At 37.0% G+C, this 25,112-nt stretch overlaps 1 protein-coding gene across 4 annotated transcripts; it reads left to right on the top strand.

Moving 5' to 3' along the window:
• The first annotated feature begins 89 nt into the window (after window positions 1-89).
• LOC103721032 (nucleoside hydrolase 3-like) lies at window positions 90-21,418 on the top strand. 4 transcript variants are annotated; one of them, XM_088713312.2, is made up of 12 exons: window positions 98-509; window positions 2,962-3,141; window positions 4,186-4,296; window positions 8,831-9,157; window positions 12,074-12,250; window positions 12,423-12,710; window positions 13,081-13,203; window positions 16,268-16,465; window positions 18,291-18,526; window positions 20,006-20,107; window positions 20,185-20,210; window positions 20,390-20,499. In XM_088713312.2, the coding sequence occupies exons 1-11, from the start codon at window positions 318-320 to the stop codon at window positions 20,186-20,188; spliced, it is 1,938 nt and encodes a 645-aa protein (XP_088569438.2). In that variant the 5' UTR covers window positions 98-317; the 3' UTR covers window positions 20,189-20,210; window positions 20,390-20,499. The 4 variants fall into 4 exon arrangements, with proteins under 4 accessions (XP_088569437.2, XP_088569438.2, XP_088569436.2 ...); XM_088713310.2 differs by adding an exon at window positions 20,907-21,418 and having other exon boundaries at window positions 100-509; window positions 20,006-20,210; window positions 20,390-20,695; XM_088713311.2 differs by lacking the exon at window positions 12,423-12,710 and adding an exon at window positions 20,907-21,418 and having other exon boundaries at window positions 90-509; window positions 20,006-20,210; window positions 20,390-20,695.
• The last annotated feature ends 3,694 nt before the right edge of the window (window positions 21,419-25,112 follow it).

The raw sequence follows: 25,112 nt of genomic DNA, 5'->3' as shown, positions 1-25,112 counted from the left end.
CCATCTCCATTGAATTCCCCGAGCCATCTTTTATGACTTTTAATGGATAATCTTTAGTAAATATCAATACTCATTTCAGAATTATTGACCCTAAACACCTATTGGTCATAGGATTTTGTTTTCCTCTTCTAAACGGACAAATCTTTATACTGGCAGTCCCAATTCCTCCTCCTTCAGTCTCTGTCTCTCTGTCTCATAAGTCTATAAGCAGAAAGCCTGGTGGTGATCCTTTGACTTTGGAACTGGCGATTGGTCTGTTGCGGTTATTCTATTTGCTTGCTCTGTAGAGAGGAAGGGAAGCTGAGGTTTGGGAGGTGATGGGAATGGATAGGATGGCTGAGAGAGTGTTCTGCATGCTTGTTGCTCTGCTGGGCTTTCTTGGGTTGATAGGCTCTGTAATGGTGGATGCTGAGCCTCGGAGGATTCTTTTGGATACCGACGTTGACACTGATGATATATTTGCTCTTTTCTATCTGTTGAAGCAGAATCGATCAGAGTTTGATCTCAAGGTTTGATTTGTGCAGCTCAGTGCTACTTGATTTTTTGATGGTGTATTCTTGGTTGTATTCTTGTTTACTGGTTCCAAGATTGCACTTCAAGTTTTTCTCCTTCACGTATTGTATTGAGGTTCTAACGATTTGTGCTTAACAGGGTTTCTTAATTCGACGCTTGAGAATGTGATCAGATTTCATATTGCATGTTTTGACACTTTAGAATGTGAGTCAGATTTCGATCTTATAGGCATAAACTTTAAGGGATGACTCATAGGAAGGTGAAGCCATGCAATTACTATAAAAAGTACATCGCAAGCATTCTCGGATGAGTTGGGAACCAAGTTCGTCGGATATCCTTTTATAACATGCCTCACCCATCAGAGGCAGTTCTGGGGTATCAAAAATGTTATCTCCTACACTTCTACTATAAGGTAAGAAAGGGAATTTATCCCTTATTATAACAAGGACATTCATATCCTATCACCATATCAGAAGCCTTTATCTAAATGGAGATTCCAAATTAAAATGTAAATAAACAAAATTCTTGTGATGTGTTAGTGTGGACCACATCCAGATAGGTTCTAAATAGATCAAATCGAACAATAGGGTCATCAACTTTTCTGTATTAGAGGTTGATTTCTCCAAACAGTGGGTTAATTTTTGGTAGTGATCATCTGTTTTACACTTGTAAATTCATGTTTAGTCACCTGCTAGATAAAATTTATTTGCTGCTCTCTTTGTAGTTAAGGTGTTCTGCGTAGCGATATTTTCCTTTATTTCGATGATGAGGTTCAAGGATCTTGCTAGCTGAAATCCTAATATTGCTCAACCAGATTTCAGTTTTAATCAAGTTGCTCTTCTGAAAGTAATTTAAATGTAAGTTCATCGGTGCACAGTTCATTCATGTGACTACATGAAACGTTCTCCATTGCAGGGGATGTCTGCAATAGGATTGTTAGATAGATCTAATTGTTCCCAGGATTTAGGGTATAGATGTTTCGGTATTTTCTTGGTTTTCTATATGTAACTTCATTGAGTTTTAATTTCCTGATATTTTCTTAAAGATATATGCTTGTATCTGGACAAATGACAGTGATGCTAGAGAAAGTGGGCTAAGATTTCTATCATACAGTCATCACCTTTACCTTCTGAGTATGCTTCTCCCACTTTGCAAATCCAATCCTGGTTATGCCTTTATTGGTTCTTATATCATGCCCTAGAGGAATTCTTCTTGTTTGTAGCTTTAATGCTATTCTCAGGTTTGTCCTGCTCTTTGTGCAATGTGGTGCGACGATCATTCTTTACTACCAGATTTTTTTTTTTTTGGAAATTGTTGTTTATTTTTGCGCATTTTAATTGCACGACCGAGATAAGATACAAATTTCAGTGTTTAGAATCTTTAATTCTTAATATGCTTTCTGAACAATTTTTCTCTCATCACTCTCAGGCTAATCTTGTGCAACCAGTGCTCAAACATAAATAGGATATGGTGGAAGCTATTAAAACAATATCACGCCTACCTGTTATCTATATAATTATAACAAAAATGATTATAGGAAGGATAATAAGATTTACAGAGTGGAAGATGCATTCATCTGTTAAATATCCCACAATAGTTATATAAACAATAATAACAGTGCATGAGATGACCCCAAAGAATCTCTCAAGCAAGGTTTTGATGTGCTGCACACTTGGGATAGGGATGTCCTAAGACGCGCCAATTGAGATAGTGGGATTATGGTGGGACAGTCCAGTCCCGACACTTGGGATGGTAACCTGTCCCGGTATCTACAGGATGTTTCGTTGGGGTTTAAAAACATGCCCCGAAGGTCTAGCATTAAGCAGAATCAATGGCTTGGTCCTACCCAGGGTAGCGGAAAATGTGTCAATAAGCTATTCCTAGATAGTTGCGAGAAGGATTTACAATTATCTTTTTTGAGGTAATTTTTATGTGAAAAACACAAAAAGAGAGATTATGATAAAATTTCTTTGTTAAGTAATATAGATCGGTTTGACACAGAGGGAAGGAAAAAAAAATAAAAGATAAAAATGGCTTATTTGGATGGCAAATGGTAAATATGCTGATATAATTTAAAATACATTTAAGTAGCATATATAAGTTGTCGAAGATCCTACATTGAAAAAGCTTAGACATTATTCTCTAAATAATGCAGTGCAGTTGAATTACTCTCTCTCTCTCTCTGTGTGTGTGTGTGTGTGTGTGTGTGTGGGAATTGCTCCTATATTTGTAAGTGCCATCAACTTTTTTTTTTTATAAAAAAAACCCTTATAAATCAACTTTTTGCATGCAAGTTCCCCTCCAAAGTGTCAATCTTTAACCATATTGGAAGATTCTGTGATGCCATACTTCCTTTTGGAATAAAGGAGGGCAGTTCAACAAAAGTATACAACTTTGTTCAAATTTGCCTTCTGATATCATTCCTTATATATTTCTTTTTTACTGCAGGCGATTACTATTAGTGCAAATGCATGGGTTGATGCTGGTCATGCTGTTAATCAAATATACGATATTCTTTACATGATGAATCGTGATGACATCCTTGTCGGAGTTGGTGGTGAAGGTGGGATATTAGATAATGGTACCATACTACCAAATGTTGGTGGTTATCTCCCTATAATTGAACAGGTATGAAGAAGCTTGCAATCTTTTAACTTGACATCCTTGAGATTTAGATGGGTAGACCAAGATGCCTTTGCTTGCATGGTTTCTAAACAATGCATTCTGTGTGAAACAACCTTTGAGAAATAATTCATAGGAAAAATACAACGGAAGAGGAAGATTGCAGGATTTTTGTGGTTGGATGGCTCTAGGTTTTTCTCTCTTAGATTTATAATATTAAAGTTTTTGAGCGCTACTCCGCATCATATTTTGCTTTCTTTGTTAAGATCTGTGCAGGCGTGTGTTTATATAGTCCCATATTGAATATTCACTAGGTTGATCTTGGGTACTTATCATGATCAAGGAACCCAAATCATACCTTTCAATTAGCCATTTTGGGTGAGATTCTGAGTTGTTACAAATAGTATCAGAGCGGATCTGACCCATAACATATATGGACTAGAGGACACTGTAACACGGATCTATTGGGGTTGATCACGAGCGATCATGGTGTTTATAATTAGATTTGAATGAATTTAAACCTTTAGCCTAATGGGGATGTCAGGACTTGGATAGGAGGGAGTATGTCAAGACCGTGCGGGTGTATACTTAGTCCCATATTGGTTATTTGCTGGGTAGATTTTGGGTACTTATATAGGATTAAGGAATCCAAATAATACCTTCTGGCTAGCTATTTTGGGTGAAGTCTTGGGTTGTTATACTTTTATCTCCCACAAACTCTCTAGTTACGAGCACTCTTCCATATTAAGTGCAAGCACTTAACGATGGTTTGTTTGACCATGTTAAACCCTATAAATGCCAACTTGATCAAACAAACACTTCTCATTTTATTTAGTCCTTTAAATAATAAATATTCATATAATTATGAAAGAATAAAATACATCATGCAAGGTTCTTTGACCATTGCCTCAGGGGTTATTTGGCCATCCAATCCAACACTTGCATGGGATAAATCAAGTTTGCAAAATGATGCTGCGTGTATTTCTCCTGCACTTATAATTGTTTCTTGTTCAGATTTCTGGATGTTGTTAATATGTAAGTCTATATCAGGGCATGTCAACAGCAGGAGATTGTCGTTATAGGCAAGCTATTCCAACAGGAGTTGGTGGACGACTATATATCGACACCAATCGTGGCATCCGCAAAAGTTTTCTTCCACAGGTATAATGCTGGCTGATATATACTGTCAATTTGTAAGAACCCATGCAGGCATGTATTTAATCCTACATCGGTCATTCACTAAATAGATCTTAGGTACTTATGTAAGATTAAGGAACCCAAATAATGCCTTCTGGCTAGCTATTTTAGGTGAGATCAGATCGGATTCGGCCCATAACCTATATAGACTAGAAAACATTGCAACACAGATCCATTGGGGCTAACCACGAGTCGTTCATGATATTTGTGATTAGATTTGAATGGATTTGAACTTTTAGCCTGACGAGGATGTCAGGGCTTAAATGGGGAGAGTATGTGAGGACCTATGCAGGCGTGTGTTTAGTTCCACATCGGTTATTTGCTGCGTAGATCTTGGATACTTTTATAAGATTAAGAAACTTAAATAATACTTTTCCACTAGTCATTTTAGATGAGGTCTTGAGTTGTGACACAATTATTTTCACATCTCTTACTTTATGTAGAATATCCAATATTGGTTATTTCTTTAAAAGAAGTATTGCTAGGGCCTTGTCTGAAGTTCCATTTGTCAGGGAGTGTTTTGTAAGCTGCCTGTCTCCAACTGGTTCAAAACTTTCAGGCTTTTTGATATGGAGTTGCGCCCAAAAGATTTGTTGGTATAGTATGATTATATGGCGGTCAATGCGACAACTTAGTATTGGCAAAAGAGTTGTGATATATCTATGAAGGAAAGGAATTAGGCATAATATGAATGGACAGGTCCTTAGTAAGTCCACAGTAAGTATTTGTTTGTAGGGGTAGAGCTTAAAGAGACACTGCTGAACATATTTTATCAGGACATCAAGTTATTATACACCAAAAATGGCTAGAAGTTGTAGGAACAAAGCAATGGTTTGTATGTACTCATTGTTGGGGCCTGAATTTGTGTGGTTCATGCCATGGTAGGTGTTTTTGGCCTACATGAGAGTGAGTGTAGCAACATTCAGTAGTGATAGGAGGGGAAAGAGAAGGTTGCAGCCATTAGAAATGCTCTCCATAGATCAGCTCCTTTTCTCTCACTTCATTCTTGTCACTTCTCAAGTTTCTTGTTTTTCACCAGCTGCTCATCCTATTTTCTTGTTTCTTCACCAGATACTCATCCCATTCTTGCTGAGTCTCTCTCTCTCTCTCTCTCTCTCTCTCTCTCTCTCTCTCTCTCTTTCTCTCTCTCTCTCTCTCTCTCTCTCTCTCTCTCTCTCTCTATATATATATATATATATATATATATATATATCTAGAAGGGAAATGGGGGATAAGGTCAGAATAATACAGAGATGGATGTCCATGGGCCACCTGTAGCACTCAATCCCAAAGCCCTTTGGGCAAACTTGGGCTAAGGTTTTAGGTCTGGCAAGCCAGGTTGGGACCTACAAAATTAGCCTATTTATTAACTAGGTCGGACTTAGCCTGAGAATTAAAGCTCGGTCTAACTTGAAATTTTTTAACTCTAGATTTTTATAATTAAACCTTAGGTTTAATCGACATTTGAACTTAATGAAGAAGATCTAGAATCTTAGAATATATTATTTTAGATATTGAGTATTGAAATTGATATTGCAAATATTTAGTTATTCATGTTTAGTATTTTTTGAAGTATATAAGTAGTTTTGTATTTTAAAAAAAATAGAAAAATGGCTAAAAAGTTTGAGGCCCGGCCCGAAGCTCAAAGCCGAGTGAAAGCCGAGTTTGAGCCCCTAGCCTAAGGAGATGGTATTAAACCTTTTTCCCAAAACCCAATTTGTGCTCTGCTTAGCGACTCTTGGCTGGTTAGACCCAACCATTTAAAACTGGCATATCACAATTAAATAACAACATTCTTATGCTTAAGCCTCATTTTCTTTATCATCTAATCAACTATGCACCTGTGATAATAGAAAAACAATTCTTGGACTTTCTTTTAAGAGCTTGCCTTTTGGAAAGTCTACAGTTTGATTCCTTGATATTATTCAAAAATAATAATAAAGAAAATAAGATATAATTTATTTTTTTAAAAAAAATTAAACACCTTGATGCCGACATAAGATACAACTTAGAAGACTCAAATTGAAGCCATCTTCTTCCTAAAGAGGCCCATTCCTTATGGCCAGAATGAACTCACCTTTGACAAATTACCCTCATCCAATGATGAGAATTGTTTGTTTCTCATTCAAATCTTACTTCCTTAGCTTTGAGAAATCACATATCTATAATGACCGAACATGGTTCAAAATATGCTCAAAATTCCATAATTAATCCTGCAAAATGTTTCAAATTTGGCGGAAGCACCTATTTTTTTTTAAAAAAATTACCAGTTATAGAGTTTTGGCCAAAGCTGAGCATATTTAGTTTTGTATGACGGTCGTGTGCTACTTTTTCATTTCTTTTATTCATTGTGATAGATACTTTGGTTGGGTGGACAAGCATAGAAAATAAAGTGTATATAATGAACTTTATATTTGTTTATTCCACCAAAAAAAAATATTTCATAGATTTTTTTATATATATAGTATTTGGGCTGGAAGATATTTAGATGATAGAGTTATGCTTAAATAGGCATTCTAATCTATGAATTTTATAGAATTTTTAGTCCATTCTTATAGAATAATCGAAACAAGTTCTCAAAAATAGTGGAACAGAAATACCTTCAACTGCGGACTACTCCGTTCCACGGATACCTCCATCCAAACGGGACGAATTCACCTTCCTTCACGAGAATCACTGTTGGATCATGACAGAGATCAGATGGATTAAGATCTGCGCGGTGGGTGATCCAACGGTAAATTCGAGCGAAGGAAGATGAATCCTTCTTTCGCGCGAAAGATACGACCGCGATCCCCATCCAAACAGTGCCTTAAATGTTAGAAAAATTTAATGCGAACTCGCTTGGACCGCTGCTTAATTCGTAAACCCTAAGTTTCTCCTGGATTGGCGAAATGGCCGGAGCAATAACCAAACGGAAGAGAGAACAGAAAATCACAAATGGAGACAAGAATTATGAGATTTGCGAAATTCACAGCCTAAATCCACGGGAGGGCAGTGCAAGGTAGAAGTGGGGATTAGAAGTTACGAGGGGTAAATGCCATCTCGAAACCGATGCATAACGATTTAGCAAGCATTTTTTCGGATCACTTTCTTTGGGAAATACAGGATACACTGAAGACCCCTAAAGGATGAACTTGTTTCATTCGCAAAGCAACCCCCAAGAGCTCCAAGGGAACCCTATGAGATGAGAAGCCTATTTTTCTCCAATGTCTTTTCTTTTCTCGAATGACTTGTTTCTCTCGTCTTCTCCAATGGCCTTCAGATTCCAATAGCTCAAACGCATTACACCTCAAACTAGATGTTTCATCAGATGTTTGAGAAAAGATGGGAGCTACCCATTGATTCATTTCATAAATGTTTCCCCAGGTGAAAACACCTCCATGTAGATGTTTCCTTAGATAAGAGTGACTTAACCTGTTCTTATAGGTCCTGGAAATTTCATGATCCTCATGCCATAGTTCCACACCCACTCTCCAATTTCTTGGACTAATGGACAAGTTATCTTCTCGACCCGATTATGGGATAGAGTTGTGGCATGTTGATCTTGGCCTCCTTAAGACTAATTGTTACAAATTTGTCTAAATATAGATTCTTGGTACTCCACTTCTAATGTCTGGATGCAATGATGACAATAGGATTGTGAGGGGTACTAACTGTTTGTTGACATAGTTCATTGAATTTGAATGTTTGGATTAAAATGGAAATGTAGTACCAAAATTAAATGCATTTTAGAGTAGAAAAGATGGCAAAGTACTAAGTGATATGTCAATTACTGGTCAAAAAGTTCAAGAAAATCACACAGAAGTTGCATAGTTAAAACAAGAAAACTAGTGCATAAAGCAGAGTCTATGCTTTTGCAGAATAGTTTGGAAGCAAATCTTGTGGAAGGTAGTTTTACTTGCAGCTGGTGATGGACAAAGTAGTTATTTTTGTCATTATTCACTTTCAGAAAGACTGACTAATTAATGCAGGGAGCTTCCTTTTAAATTCTGAACATATTGCAATGTTAATTGGAAGAAGAAGAAGATAATGATTACAACAGTTTTGCTAGATATCATGAAAACTTTTGAGTGGTTGACGGATTTTGGCAATGCTTTAGGAAGGCACGGACATAACGGGTGACACAAAGGCTTCAATGAGTAACAAAGAGAGGGTAACAGCTCCTAGTATGTTAACAATTATTTCCTTGGTGTGCATTTATTCTATGATCAATTGTTTGGCACTCTTTGCGTTTTCAGGCTTGTGTATATTGCATTGTGAATTTGGACAATTTTCAAGTTTTGAAAGTACTCTTGTTATGTTGAAGATTGATAGATTTCCTTTCTTCTTTGCTGTGGTCACCTGTTCTCTGTGTTTTAATCTGTTCAAGCTTCAGGTTGCAGCACCAAATTCTTTCAGTTGCTATTTCTAGAATTTTTATAGGAGATAACAATGAATTCTGTTTTATTTTATTTCAGTCTTTTATAGTATCTGTTTGAAACTTTTGCATTGAAAACAGGGTGACAGGAGATATATTCCTCTACATCAACCCACAGCACAACGAGTGATGATTGATACAATATCCGCAGGCCCCACTACTGTATTTCTCATTGGATCACACACAAACTTTGCTCTCTTTCTGATGACAAATCCACATTTGAAAAAAAATATCCAGCATATTTATATTATGGGCGGTGGGGTAAGGTCAAAAGTCCCTCGCCCCAAAAATTCCAGCACCTCCTGCATTCCTCAGCAATGTGGTGATCTTGGTAACCTGTTTGATGCCTGCAATAGCAATCCATATGCAGAGTTCAATATATTCGTAGATCCTTTTTCTGCATATCAGGTATATTAATAGCAGTGCAATATGAATCTCTGGACTTACACATGAATAATTAAACACCATTGCCACAAAGAGCTAACTGCATCAGCAAAGTTTCCTTTTTCCATGTTTCGTCTACCTACTTCCTTTTGGTGCATATTCATATTTCAACATTCTAAGCTTTTGTTTTTTCACTCAAGGTTGGTACATGTGCATAGGTGGCTGCTGCAATTTCTTGCTTCCATTTGCCAGTACTATACATTCTTTTTGTTGATGACAAAACAGTCAGATTGATTGTTATAACTGCATGCCAATGAATGCTCATCTACTTATGCAATTAATCAAAATATTTGGCCGGACAAGATGCTCGTGCTTTTGTATCTTTTTTTTTGGGAAGAACCATGCCTATGCAGATTGTTTTAACTGATTTGGTGAAAAAATTGGAATGTACATAGGTGGTTGGATAAATATTAATGAAGATCATCTATGAGCCATTTTGAGAACATAATTCATGCTTGGAAAACTTTGGTTGTGGTGGCCCTACTAATCTACTCAGTTCTGCTTTATACCCTTTTCTATTATGCTTACCATCGATTATAAGCTTGATTGACATGGGTAATAAGAATTGTTGGGATAACTTGTAAGATTTCATGATTGAATAAAAAGCGGTTTATGTTATCTAAGGTATTGGAAGTAGACCAGATAATGGTTCTAAATGTTTCATTAAGATGCATCACGACTCTCTCTCTCTCTCTCTCTCTCTCTCTCTCGGGAAGAAGGTGTATCACAATTCATTCATATGAAGAGATGGAGCTGTGTTGACAATAGAAGTGAGCTTCTATATACTAAAGATGTATATGTAAATGGGATCGTAGATCATGCATGATTAGTAAAATGCAGTACCTTGTTAGAGGAACATGTGCTTAAGGATAACGTGTTCCACTGAATTAACATGCCAAGGAATTCTGAAAATTGTAAAAGATTAACTATTACCCTCTAATGAGGAGTTGTACAGAAAAGCCAACTGCCCAACACAGCAGAGGAAACCATAGTTTTGGCTACGATCACCGTATGTAGGCCCCTCCCTCCCCACAAAAAAAGAAAAATCTAGTTCTAGGTTCAATAAATGTGCAATGATTATACTTTTAAGTTGCTTTTGTTTTGAATAGTTGTATAGTTGATGTTTTCATTTCAATGTTTTGGGAGATGAATTGATGTGCACCACCTATTCTTTTATTAAAAAAGAAATGTGCATATGCTGCAAAATAACAGGAGCACTTCATAGCTTTAACAGGAGGAGTGTGGTGCTAGATTTTGTTATTGCCAACACTTATCAAATGACCCATCATTTGTTCAGACTCTGAAGTAATTATCAAAAAGAGAGTTGGCAAAAGCATTGTAGATTCTGGACATCGAATAAGCAAGGAGAAGAAGAGACAACATTCAGAAGGCTAACAACATCATTGTTAAAAATCTTGAGTTGCACTTATAGACAAAATTCAGTATGAAATGAGGGTTGTGAGAAATCGTTATGGAGGGAAACAGAACAAAAAAGACAGCTAGGATAACAGAACTTCTGTTTCCAGGGCCAAAAAATCTGGTTCCAATTCCTTTTTTCTCTAGAATTATGACCTTCGCAATCTAGGAAGCACGCCTACACCAAAACAGGTGCTGTGGCAGTATCCGATATGTATGGATATGAATATGGGTGTGATACATCCATAATACATGCCAGATACTGGAAAAAAGGTGTCCTGATTATTTTATATCTAAAATTGAGGCTCAGATACTTCTGGGATACATCCAGATACTTGCAACGTACTTCTGGAATACTTCCAGAATACAGTTTCCATCGCCCACCCGAGTGAACACACCTCATATGTATTGCAAATTGGAGTTCAAGTGTCAAACTGTCTTCCCATTAAATCTTATCAATGTTGTAGTTCACTAACTTCAAGAAGTCTGACATCACATAGCCAAATTTATCTTTGCAAATGTTCTGAATATAATACTCTAGGAGATTTAGGAGTTTTGATGTTTGATGCCAAAATATAAAATACTATTTTGATCTTGATATGTGCTTAGTTACCTCCATATGCTATGTATTGTGACATTATTATTTCCAGATCACCTCACCACTTAGTAGCATATATTGACCACGATCAGTTAGTAGTGAATGGAAGCAGTTCAAACATCTTCATGACTCATGTTCCTTAAGTAACAGAACAGACTTGGTATTCTTGCTAAAATTTTGTGTTAGTGGTCAGTACACATTTGATGCTCCTTGTTTATAGGAATTCTTAAGCATGTGTTATTGTCGTGGTCCATGTCTGTGCATATCTTATGGTGCTTGTGTCATCTTTATTTTTACTTTCACCTGTTGATAAGGGGTGCAATGCCTTTGTCATTCCCTCAAACTCTCCACTTGTTGATAAGTATAGCATGTGGAGTCTGGTTGACTTGCTGACAGTTGGAATGCTTTTCAAATAACAGCAGAATTATCTTAAACATGACAGTGATATTAGAGTGCTATTTAATGAACGCTAATACAATATAGGCTGCAAATAGTTTATAGCAAATTTCTTATGTGGAAAATCATTAGCTTTATAATGGAGATATGAAGGAGGTAAGCAATCATTGATATAAATTTGCAAGATGCTGTCTTTAGCAGATGCTTCTATGTTGCATTTACAAGGTAAAATGAAAACAACAGTTTTATGTAATATTGGTCTTGCTTCCTGAGTTCAGGGAAAAAATTATGCTTTTTAGAACAAGGAAGTTCAAAAATTTTGCAATAATCTGGAAATAAAACACCTAATTTGAAAAATGTTGTGGAATGCTTTTCATTTTCTTTGTATCCTCCACTTACATCATACATTGTTATTTCGTAGTTGGTACATGAAGCATATGCAGATCTTTGATTTGTTTCCGTTGTTGCAGGTGTTCCATTCTGGCATTCCAATCACCCTTGTCCCACTTGATGCAACCAACACCATTCCCATAAATAAGCAGTTCTTTATGGCATTCCAACAACGGCAGGATACATATGAGGCACAATACTGTTTTCAGTCTTTAAAGATTATACATGATACTTGGCCAGATAATCAATTTTACACGGTAAATTCTAATTACTAGAGCTTTATAATTGGTTTGACTTCATTAAAACATAACCAGTAAGAAATATGCGATATCTTGAATGTACTGCCTTAGAATTTGTTCAATGGTTTAATTTCATGCCTGCTATTGTCTTTACTGATTGAAAAGTCTTGTTATCCTGGTCTTTGTGCAGAGTTTTTTTATGTGGGACTCGTTTACTGCTGGTATAGCTGTATCAATCATGCGCAATGCCGACAACTTTAATGGTGAAAATGAATTTGCTGAGATGGAATATCTAAATCTAACTGTAGTAACTTCAAATAAACCATATGGTATACATGATGGCTCAAACCCCTTTTTTGATGGACGTGCAATTCCAAAGTTCAGTTTACAGAAACATGGAGTACATAGTGGTCATGTTCAGACTGGACTTCAAGATCCATTTTGCTTTGTGCCTGGAAGTGATAAAGGGAAATGCAAGGTATTTAAAATATTAATAGGAACTTGATTAAATGTTATATTTCGTGGATGTTTAATATAACTAAGAGAAACGAGTAAATCAATGTGTTTATTCTGAATCATCACAATAAGCGCCAGATAGAAACTAGGAAAGGATGCAGTGTTAAAGCATAGAAAGTCATTCTTGGAGCATGTTGTAGATTAGATTGCATATGATGCCATATTCGATACTTATACTATAATATATCTTTGTAATATTATATATTTCATCTATTTATGCTTGAAAATCTAATAACCATTTATTAGTAATTTTTTCTTTCCTTTTCTTTTTAGAGAGAGAGGATATGAGAAAGTTATGCATGCTAATTTATGATCTGAAATAATGCAATCAGGATGGATACACCAAGGAAGTAACTGGCTCAGAAGGTGTCCATGTTCTTGTTGCAAAGATAGCAAAACCTAATCAAGATGTTCACAGTCCGCTAGACCGAGAATTTTTCAAAAGTTTTCTAGATGTAAGTGTTTCTGACCATCTGTTATCCATACTACATATAGAATTATGTTAATGAGCATCTTATTTGTTGATTGACAATTAGTCAAGGGACATGACCATACTTCATGTTAAACACATGGATCATATTGTCTTTTGCATTATCAATATACACTTGGTTAATATAATTATTTTCAGTGTCACAGTCATACAACATCTGACATGATCTTTGTATCCATACTACTGGAACAAGCTAGCGATGAAATGTGCATTTAATAGTTGAAAAAACACATCTTCATCTATGCACTAACAAGGAAAGCTTAGTCATCAGAAGGACATAGACTGCCTCCTGAATGCTTTCACTTGCCACCGACACATGATTATTACTCCATGATCAAGTCTCCACTAAATGAAAAATTACAGTCAATAATTTTCAGGACTGAATGATCTTCATTTACCCATCAGCAGCCTGCCTTAGCTTCTCAAAGAAAATAAACAAGAATACTAAGGCAATTGACCTAACATGAAGGATAATTATATTAATATTGAAGTTTCATACTTCAACGAAACGAGCATAAAATCTTAGGAAGCAAACATGTAAATAAAGAGATGAAGAGCAGCACAATCAAATTATTAGATCAACTTATGCTCTAATACCATGTTGCACCCAATAAGTTTATTTTGGACCAATTCTCAATAAGTTTGAATTTGAATAACAGTAATTTAACATGCGGTTCCTCCATGGACCTGCATGTAAGGAGAAGGGCCTATTTACCAGTCCTTTAATTTCCGACCCCTCTCCCATCTGTTGCCACTAGACAATGACAACCATGGCCTGTATGCTTGAGGGAGACCAGCCACTAAAATAACTTCACAAGGTGGACTGGATGTTAAAAGACTGGTCAACAGAAACTTTCTGTTGGACTTCGTTCCATAGAAGGACTGGTCATTAACTTCCTTTTTGAATAAAGAACCTTTAGAGCTTCCTATGTGTTGGAGCAAAGGGTAAGAAAAATTAAATTGGAAATATGCTTTGTGATGGCTTCAAAGCGTGTAGCGCTGCAACCTTTCTTGAGGCTCTATTCACCCCCCCCAAATCACGTATGCAAGGGGAATGTGCAGTTTCTTCGGAAATGTGTGCATCTCCATTGGACACATCCCAACAAAGATACATTAGAAATACACCTGCCAACCAACCACCACAACAGCTGGCTGTTTTTTATTTAAAATAAAACCTTGTTTATTTTGTTTTGAAAATACTTCGAAGATTGGAGGTTTGGTCAAACTGTTGTGCTCTCTCTCTAAAGAGTCTCTGGTGTTTGTGGAGGTGGCCCTATAAAAAAAATCTTGCCCTTTTCAGGTAACGCTTGCTTGTATGTATGAATCCTCTTAATCGTCTTTCTTTCTTTCCTACTTTGAAGATGCAGTTAAAGCTTCACATGTCGACAAAGCAAAAGTGGCTTATATTGAAAGAAGTGCTAGGCTGCCTAGGCACACGTGGCTAATATTGGTGAAGTGGATGTGCATAGTGCAAAAGGAAATTGGAACCGCATAAGAGGTTGGATGATGAGTTGCTTATGGCTAGTATGAGCAAGGAGGAATTGAGGCAGATTGGAAAAAAGTGTGGCCATTTAATTTTAGAAGAAAACATCACAATCACACCAGAGAACCTTCAAACATTGGAGAAGACCCTGGTAGAGTGGAAGTTTGCAAACAAAAGATGGTGGTAGTGAACTTAGTCTACCTAGGGTTTACAGAGGTCTCGTTTGCAGTTGGGTTTGTTTGAAACTCCTTTAAGGACGTAGAATTTTCTTGATAGTCAATAGAAAGTAATGTGTTGCTTTATTATTTTTTGGCAGGTTTTCCCATGCCTTGTTCAGTCGAGATGAGGCTTTGACTTTCGATGTTGGTAGTGTTTTGCAAAATGAGCCTCTTGTCCTTGAGACATAGTAGGCTCAAGTGTGTCCTTGTCCTCTGCAGTATAATTTTTGAATTTATTGATTAGGTCAGTTTGTTGTTGTTGGTAGAAGGGTTGCCAATTGCAGCAGAAATGGAAACCAAGCTAGAAGAGATCTCTACAACACTATAGGAAGTTGGCTAGTAGAGATTTTCACGGTTTTTTGTTTTATCAAATTAATAAAGATGTGGTTAAGAGAATGGTTCCAGGGGCAGTCCTAGACGTGAAAAAGTGACAGAAGGTGTATTCAAGAAGTTGGATCTTATTCACTGAAGGTGTAGGTTAAGGGAGGTGGGAGTATAGTTGTAATCTCATTTTCTTTATGTTGTTTTATTTTGTAATACTCTTTTTTATGTCTTTAATCAGCTTAATGAAAATGGGTTAGGTATCAAGTGCCTAAGATTTTCCTCAAAAAAGAATATTTGTTTGCATCAAAATAAAGAATATATGTAAATGAAGGAGAAGAAGAAAAAAGGTGTTGGGGGGGGGGGGGGGGGAGAGAGAGAGAAGGGTAATAGGAGGGCACTAGTTATGTTTCCATGACAAGCATCTCAGTCCCAGTCAGATTCTTTATTAAGTTAGTGACCCATTTACAAGGATGCCTCTATGCTTGGGAGCTGATTATTGACTCTGATGCATACACCTAGATCCCAAACATTCTAATTCAGGGCAACATGAATAATAAAAGCTACAGCATCGTAATTGCATCACTGATATTCTGATCTTCAACACAGATGGCAAGGAAACTATTGTCTGGTAAATAGCATTTATCTAAATGTAGGAACATCTAAATGCTGCACAATGATATTGCCTTTTGCGACAGTTGATGATACCATTTTCTTGTCTCTATCCTTAACATTACGTTGTCATGTTTTTCTCTTGTTGTTCAATGCACCAACAACCTGACATTTTCAAATCCCATTGAGACCAGACTTGTATCTTTCATCCATGCTTGAAAGAATATGAATGTTTTTTTAATGTTTGTGTATTATATGTTTATTTATCCAGTTTCTTCTTTAAGTAAGAAATATTTTATATTGCAGCATCCTTTTCTTTTTTTAACTGGTCCATCACTTGAGTTTTAGTAAAATAACATGGACATAAAAATAATTGCTGTCGTTGTGAGATGCAGGTTCTAAATCTTCATCCGCAATCTGGGCGTTTTAACATTAGCAGACAGTTTCCATATTACAGGGAGATACTCTACAGGCCAGATTTTACAAATCGAAGTTTGGGAAAGCCTGTTGTGTATGACATGGACATGAGTGCAGGAGACTTTCTTGCCCTTATATATCTTCTAAAAGTACCTGTTGAAATAATAGACCTGAAGGTAGTCATATGTTAATCAGCTAATGCAGTTGACTCTAAGAGGCATATAGTCCTAGAAAATGAGATGTTCACTATATGCTGCTTTAGAACTTAGTTTTTCTTGCTTTAATTTTGGAACTTAACAATGAATTTGTGAGGACCTGTGTGGGCTTGTATTTAGTCCTACATAGGTGATTCACTTGAGAGATATTGGGTACTTATACAGGACTAAGGAAGCCAAATAAAACCTTCAGAGCAGCCTTTTTGAGTGAGGTACCGGGTCGTTATAAATGGTAGCAGAGCGGATCTGGCGCATGACCTATGTCAACTAGGGAACACTATAGTATGAGTCCATTTGGATTGACCAAAAGCTTTGATACCACTTCTGTCATGCCCCAAACCTATCACCTAGATCGGCCTCGTGACACGGCCGCACACTCCCTAGGGCAGGGCCCTAGAAAATATGCTAGGCTTGAAAAATTTATTATAACCGTAATATTCGTGAACAAAAATGATCTTATTTTATAACAAGTAACAAACTTGTACAAACTTATAAAATTCATTCATTCAACCGGTAACAAGGATGCTCTATCAATTCATCCCTTCCTCCTGGGATCTCAACCATAGCCAAATACTATGCAACTTTGAAAAAAAAAGGAGTTTTGAGCTTTACAACCTAGTAAGAATTTCTATACTTGATCACCAATATATGTATATATGTTTATTGATTTATACCGCTGGATTTGCATCGTGAAACTTGCATCATAAGATTTGCATCATGAGATTTACATCGATGAATTTGGTTTGGTATGAGATGGTTTGAATTAGGCATGATTATATGAACAATGATGCTTTGAATTTGTAAGAAATACATTGTGTAAATAGAAAGTGATTTGAGAAGAATAGTATGCAAATCAGATGGATAAGATACGGTTTGGACTAACCTCATCATGTGATAGCCTTCACGGGCTTATGCGTGGAATAGCCTCCATAGGTTTATGTATGGAATTTTGTTTAGCACTCTTGGACTGGGTTATAATCTTGGTTAGTCCAAAACTGGAGATTATTGCTATTAAACTTGAAATTGAATTAACGAGAAATGGATGATAAGACACATGAAATCAATGCTGAATAAAAGGTTTTACTTGTTGTTATGATGTGATATATCTGTTTTGGTAAACTGGATATTTGATGTATGTATATGCAGATATTTGTTGGTTTAATTGAGTTATATTGGATGATTAAAAAGAGATTTTATAATTTATATTTTTATTTTGGTGTTGCTTATTGCTATTTTCAAATTTTATTATTATATTGGTGTGAATGTGCAGAGATTCTTACGGGTTGTAAAGCTCACAACTCCTCTTTTTTTAAGAGTTGCATAAAACTTTGCTATGGTTGAGATCGCAGGGGTAAGGGATTAATTGATAGAGCATCCTTGTTATTGGTTGGATGAATGAATTTTATAATTTTATACAAGTTTGTTACTTGTTATTAAATGAGATCATTTTTGATTATGGATATTGAGGTTGTAATAAATTTTTCAGGCCTAGCATATTCTCTAGGTCCCATAGACCCTTCCTGGCGAGGATGCTAGGGCTTAACCAGAGAAAATATGTGAAGACCTATGCAAGCATGTATTTAGTCCCATATCGGTTATTCTTTGGAGAGATCTTGGATACTTATATAAGACTGAGAAACCCAAACAATACCTTCCGGCTAGCATTCTTGGGTGAAGTCCTGGGTTGTTATAGAATCTAATCCCTTCCACCGATACTTTTGGAATAAAATGTTTTTCTAAGTTTTGGTATTTCCTTGCTCAGTAATGTTATCCTTTCTTTCCATAGGGGATATTAGTTAGTGGCAATGGTTGGGCAAATGCTGCAACGATCGATGTCATCTATGACGTGTTACATATGATGGGCCGTGATGACATTCTAGTTGGCCTAGGTAATGTAACTGCACTTGGCACACCAAGTCTTGGCTGCAAGTATGTCAAGGCTATCCCACAGGGTAGCGGTGGATTGCTGGACTCTGATACACTTTATGGACTTGCTCGTACACTACCAAGAAGCCCTAGGAGGTACTTCATCTTCAGCTCCTGTAATTATTTGGATTCATATGGAAATTAACTTTATTTAGTATGAGTCCTAGAGTCACATGCATTTGTTTGCATTTGTTACCTATTTGCCATCTTGCTTCTTTCACATAGCTGTGCATGGTAGATCAGTGATTTAGATATTGTTGCCGTAATTGTTCATGTAGAAATAATTCTGAAGCACATATTTCAGTTGACTACACAATCTTTAAAACTTCCTCAGGAAAAATATATACAATATTTAAAAATCTAATAAGGATACAAAAGGTGCAAATTTATTCACAAATTTAAATTTATAAATAATATACTATTCAATTTTTTGTACTGTTCCCTGTTTACAATGTCGGCTACCAGCCACACCAAAAGTGCACTGATGCATATATATCACGTAATTATTTACTTTGTGTGGTTTACATAATTGCATAAATAGGGCATCTTCTAATCCCTTAATGTGATAGTCTTAGAAAGAATTTTGAGAGTTGTCTCCATTGTTCATATCCAGAAAGAACGATACCATCCTTCATGTGCTCATTCAGTTTCCACATGTTATAACATGCATCTTCACATCCAATAATTTGATCATGGTGGCAGGAGGATATCAAAATTCTAAGCCAACTACACATGATATGTAATCTAGCATTGACATGTTATATAAAGTCTGATATGAGAATATTGATTTGCAATACTTGAATGGTCTTCTCTCCTTCCATTGGAGTATAGTGCCAGACCGCTGTGCCTAGGTCTTTAGTTGCCTAAGCTGGTAGATGGTACAGAATTTTGTTTAACGTGGAGTGGACAAGAAGGTGAATAGCTACCATATGAGAGCACCTGAGAAAATTTGTGTAAAAAATTTACTACATACTGTTAAATTCCAGAATTCTTGTCTTTTAGTTGATGCAGATACAATATAGGGAATTTATATATGATGACATAAATAAAAAATTCAGTACATTGAAGAAATAATGGTAAAACTGATATGATCGTCTGAAGAGGTTTGGAAGGTACTGTCAGAGTGTGAATCAGCTGTGATATCATAGATAGAAAATCCAGCCAATATGATCAAGGCACTACTCCTGTAGAACTTAGGCCTTGATACCTAATCTGGAACATTTTGTACACAATGTACTACTGACCATTGTCTTTTATTCATTCTCATATGAAAACTACGGCGTATGGATCACATAAACAACAATGGTGACCATATACACATTGTGGTATTCATGTATGTAAACATAGTCATTAATTTTTGCAAATGAGAATTTAACTAACCTGCTCTGATGCAAAATTAATGAATGTTAGGGAGCAGTGGGCTGAGTTTTCCTAAGCTGTTCTGGCTATGAGATAAGCCTTGTTTTTCCTCCCATAATTACACATAAATATGTTTGCGATACTGTTTACAACATAAAAAATTCTTGTATGCACGGAATATGGTAATCTCATGCTGAACTTCTCATCTGCATCCAGGTATACGGCTGAAAATTCTGTGAAGTTTGGAGCTCCAAGAAATACTGATCACCCCAAACTTAGACAGCCACTAGCTATGGAAGTTTGGCAGTCCATTACAAGGTCACTTAATCCAAATGATAAGATAACTGTGCTGACAAATGGACCTCTTACTAACTTAGCCAACATTGTTCTTTCAGATAAAAATGCAAGTTCAATTATACAGGTTAGTTACATTTCTTGTTCTCAATGTTAATAGTATGACCTAAAACTAGGCCAAGGTGACATTTTAGATCTCTCTATGTAAATCTATGTTGATTAAATCATTTTAGATTTCTATTTCTCTACAAAAGACTCAAGCATGACAAGATTTTCTACATCATTATTTTTGCACTTCATATGCAGAATGTTTATGTAGTAGGGGCATATATCCTTGATGAACTTGATGAGAAAGGAAACGTCTTCACAGTTCCCTCAAACAAATATGCCGAATTCAACATGTTTCTTGATCCTGTAGCTGCGAAGAAAGTCATTGAGTCAGATCTTCAGATCACACTCATTCCTCTAGGAGCTCAGCGCAAAGTGATTTCTTTTAATAGTATACTCAAAAGTCTAAAGCTTGCGGGCAACACTCCAGAAGCCCAGTTTGCCTATCATTTGCTGTCATTGATGCAAAAGCTACAGCAACGGCACCAGGCATACCACCATATGGTAATTGAAAATTTATCTACTATCCCAAACATACATTAGACTCAAGCTTTCCAAACATACAGCAGTATGAAACATGCATATATGCTTGCCAAATCTTCCAAATTGTTTCAGTATGCTTTTCTTTAAAATTACATAGCATATTCTTCTTTTTTTTTGTTCGTTTTTATACATGTCTGCTTGCTTAATATCTGCTAATTTTGCAAATCTGCAGGAAATATTTCTGGGAGAAGTCCTTGGTGCGGTTTTCTTGGTTGATGGTCCTAATTTAAACCTGACAATGCAAACAAAACCAATTAGTGTCTTGGCTGGTGATACAAGCAAGGATGGCCAGATAGTCATCAACAAAAAATATGGAAAATTAGTTGGTTTATTGAATAATTTTGACACAGAAGCATATTACAGACATTTTGCAAATTTACTTGGTGATAGGAGACAGTCTGCCGTGATTGGTAGCTTTGATGAACAGAAAAGGATGTGGAGTATGCCACCAAATAAGACTGAAGGAGTTTGATATCTTTGAAGATTCTTTCAGTAGAATTACAAAAAATAAAGGATTATTCATTTTTATTTATATTCACAGGTTATTTGGAGATTCGATCCATATTCTTGGTTTCTCCAAGAGAAACCACACAATCATCTTCAAGTTTCTTTTAAGAAATTATTGTTTTCTTGTTCCCACCTGTATCGTCAATAAGTTAAAAGAAAACTTCACAATTGACCTCTTCTCTTGAGAAAATTACATGCTTGGTGTCTTTGGAGTTTTCTTAGCATGCAGAATTTCAATTCTTTCAGTGCCATGCCTAGAACTTGTAAATCTGAAATAATGGAACAGTTGCTGAGATTGTATCCCAGTTACCTCTCCTTTAATGATACACCATCAACTTAGAATGCTCCATGTTAACAGTTGCTTTCAGACAAAGGAATCATCTGACAAAGGGAATCATCTGGTACCCCGATCTTGTTTCTGCCCATGTTTATGAGTATCAGGCAGAACTGTGGTATTTGTGGAACATGAGCTACCTTCAAACGTCTGAATTATGAAAAGTATGGTTGTTTTTATCTCGTGATGTTTTGAATTTAAACCTATATGATCATTACACCTTTCTTTTGGCCAATTATGGTAATAGACTATGAGTACTATAATAACAATGATGTGAAGGTGAATGTGTCATAATGTTTCACAGAAGAGAAGTGCATGCTAAGAGAAGCATATCAATAGCATTGGTGGAGGATGTAGGTAGCAAGGGAAAAATATGGTTTCGACCGGTAGTGTAGGTTAGAAGATCTGCAAAGGAAAAAGTGTCAAAATAATGAATAGCAGAAAAAAGGTGAAAATAGTTACTGGGGAATCCTAACATCAACGGATCTTTTGTGCAACTTAAAAAATAATTTACATAAAGCTATTGGCATGCACAGGAGTTTGTTGTGTGTGTTGATGTATTTAAAGAACACTTTTTTGCATCCCACTGCTATATTCTTCATGGTGAGAGTAGGATAAGGTTATACAGGAAAGAAAGGTTATGCTATGAGAAGCTTGTCAGTAGCACAGGTGGAGGATGAGGTGAGGGGAAAATTGTTGTTTCGACCTTCATTGGAGGTCAGAAGAAGATATGTGAAGAGGAAAGAAGGATGACAAGGAGGACTGGACTCAAAGGTGGCTTGAGAGGAGGTTGCAGAGAATGGAAAATCGCATATAACATTAAGAGCTGACTGGAAAGCCACCTTCTTGGGGGGGGGGGGGGGGGGGGTATGGACTTCAACATCCAATTTGCCTCCGAAGAGAAGTTGTTCATAATCCTAATGATTTCGATTGCTAAAACCAAAGTTATTAGCATCCAAACAGACTTCTTGGTCCTTTATCCAAAAAAAGTTAACCGGAAGGTATGGACTGTAGGCTAGATTCACTCTGATACCATTTTTAGCGACCCATGACCTTTTCTAACAAGATTAACCAGAAATTATTACTTAAGATTTTTGGCCCTGTAAGGGTCTAAGATCTTTCCGACATACAACCAAGACTAAATACACACCTGCACATGCTCTCTCACATACTCTCCTCGCTAAAAATAGTGCTCATGAGCCAACCACTATGGGCTAAATAGGATTGGAAATTTTTGAAAATAGACAAAAGGACTTACCACAGGATGATCAATTTAGTATCGCATTGGAAGCCTAGGAAAAGAATATCACCAACTTGGATGAGCATCCTTTCTACCCTGCCTCCTTTCAGGAAGAGGCTGAAATTGTAGCTTGGCAATGGACTTGACACCAACTTTCAGGAACATGTTTGGATTGAATAGACCCCTCTAAGCCTATTGTCCCCTAATCTCCATGCAGGCTTGTGAAAGGACGGAGTCACAGGAGCCTCCCAGTGGAACCATAAATGATCAGCTTGGAACTCCAAAGTCCTCCACAGCCTTCATTAACGCATCTTGTTCCTAGAACTTCTAAGTCAATATAGATCATCTAGATATGCTGAACCAGTATTATGGAGACACAAAAATTCAAATAAATTCTCGACAGCAGTATTTTATGACTTGCTGAACTCAAAAGGAAATGTGCTGCTAAACCACATCTACAGCTCCTCCTGCAGTAATCTGGCAGGTCTGCATTTCCATTCTCCAAGAGCATCCCACATCTGATAACTTCCAATCCTCATCTGTGCAATTCTCTTGGCTTCCCACAATGTAGTTAAAGAAGGCTACACATGAACCTACTTTGTTGCTGACCATTTCTCACCTTCTATCATAGGACATACTGCATGGAGGCTTCTCATTTGGAGTAGCATCTGGGTGAAGATTGAAGAAAAGAAGGGCATCCCCTTTCCATGGTTTTACTGAAATATGAAATCAAATTGGAACATGAAATGAAGTTTACGAGAGGAAAAAAAAAGAAAGTGAAAAAAAATCACCGCAAACCATTGATGATGTGGTAAACTATAGGTTCACCTGCAATTCCTTTGCATGCGTTCTACGATGTTGGGACGTCTAGTATCATGCAAGAACTTCACTGCGTTACATTGTTTTGGGGTTAATTGAAATAGTTAGTTATTATATGGAACATTGTTTATTGCCACCATAAGTTATTCTGGATTTGCAACTCAAATAACATACAAGTATTTACTAAGGTTTTCAATATGTTAGTTATTATATGGAACTTTTTGCTAGTTGGCTTTTATATAGTTGATCATTTTACATTTAGTTAGAACCCACTGCATGTAGAATAGGGAGTTAGGGGTGTCTATTCATGTCTGACCTGCCAACCCGAACAACGAATCCAAAGATAGGGAGGTTCTAGTTTGCTCACAAGTTTAGGTTGCAGATAGATCGACCCGACTTGACCTATTTATTAATTAGATTTGAGTCCTAACCCATCTAATCTGTTGCAACCCTTTTAATAATTGGATTTGGATCACCATGGTTACAACTCTACTAATTAAAAACCCATTTTAAATTGTTTAAGACATGTTTAACCCATGTAGCACTCGCTGCAAATTGTTTAAGAGATCTATCTAATACCCATTTAATCTGTTATCACAGACCTAACCCAATCTGACATTTTTATTAAATGAGCTACACGAATCAATAAGATTACTCATTTAATAAACAGGGGTTGATACTAAAAGCAAAAATAATAATAATAATAAAAAAGATTGGGTTCTTCCTTGAATTTTGACCATTCTAATAAACTGGTTGGATTCTAGTTAGGGGTGGCAATCGGATCGGATCAGACATAAACGGGTCGGGTCAGATGTAGGTAGGGTTAGAAAATTGTAAACCTGAACCTGACCTGTTTATTAAACAGGTCAGGAAATTACAACCTGAACCCGACCTGTTTATTAAACGGGTAATCCGACCCGATCCGTTTAACCCGTTTAATAAAAAAAAAATTTGGGGCAGCCAGCCCTAGTTTCTTCACGCTACCGCAACCCACTTCCGCGGCTCCGCCTTCCCTTCCTTCCGCCGACCCGCCAACCCGCCAACGACCGACTCCTCTCTCTTCCACTGATGATCGAGGATTCCAAGGAGTCGGCCGTTGGTGGGTCGCCCTACTCTCTTCCTCCCATTCAAAATTTTGCCCGGTAGCGGTACCTCGAGCTCGACGACAACGACTCCGGCAGTACCCAAGACAACGACTCTGGCGGAGGGCCCGACCCTAACCTTGAGGAGCTGCAGAACTCATACCTTCTCATCGCCGCCGCCGTCGACGCCCGAACCCTAACCGTAAGCCGCTAGGGTGGGCTCGGGGTCTTGAGGGCCGAAGAAGGAGAACGGAGAGAGGGGAGGGCCCGAAACCCTAACCCTAGCCTTTGCCTCCGCCCTTGTGCTCTCGGATTCCGCCCTCCCGGAGGTCTTGAGTTCTCCCGGTACTTTCTCCCCGCTGCTCGATTTCCGGTCGGCGGCGTCCGAGGGCGTCA

This window comes from Phoenix dactylifera, chromosome 17 (assembly GCF_051530095.1).
Source record: "Phoenix dactylifera cultivar Ajwa chromosome 17, Ajwa_hap1_PhDact_Kaust_v1.1, whole genome shotgun sequence".
NCBI lineage: Eukaryota > Viridiplantae > Streptophyta > Magnoliopsida > Arecales > Arecaceae > Phoenix > Phoenix dactylifera.
The sequence above is the reverse complement of the archived record's forward strand: the minus strand, read 5'-3'. Positions and strand labels throughout refer to the sequence as shown.

Bases quoted from the DNA above. Each gene is read 5' to 3' on its own strand.
- LOC103721032 (XM_088713310.2), top strand. From the start codon at position 318: ATGGGAATGGATAGGATGGCTGAGAGAGTGTTCTGCATGCTTGTTGCT. The intron at 4,297-8,830 runs GTATAATGCTGG...CATTGAAAACAG, and splicing joins GCAAAAGTTTTCTTCCACAG to GGTGACAGGAGATATATTCC. The intron at 18,527-20,005 runs GTACTTCATCTT...ATCTGCATCCAG, and splicing joins CTACCAAGAAGCCCTAGGAG to GTATACGGCTGAAAATTCTG.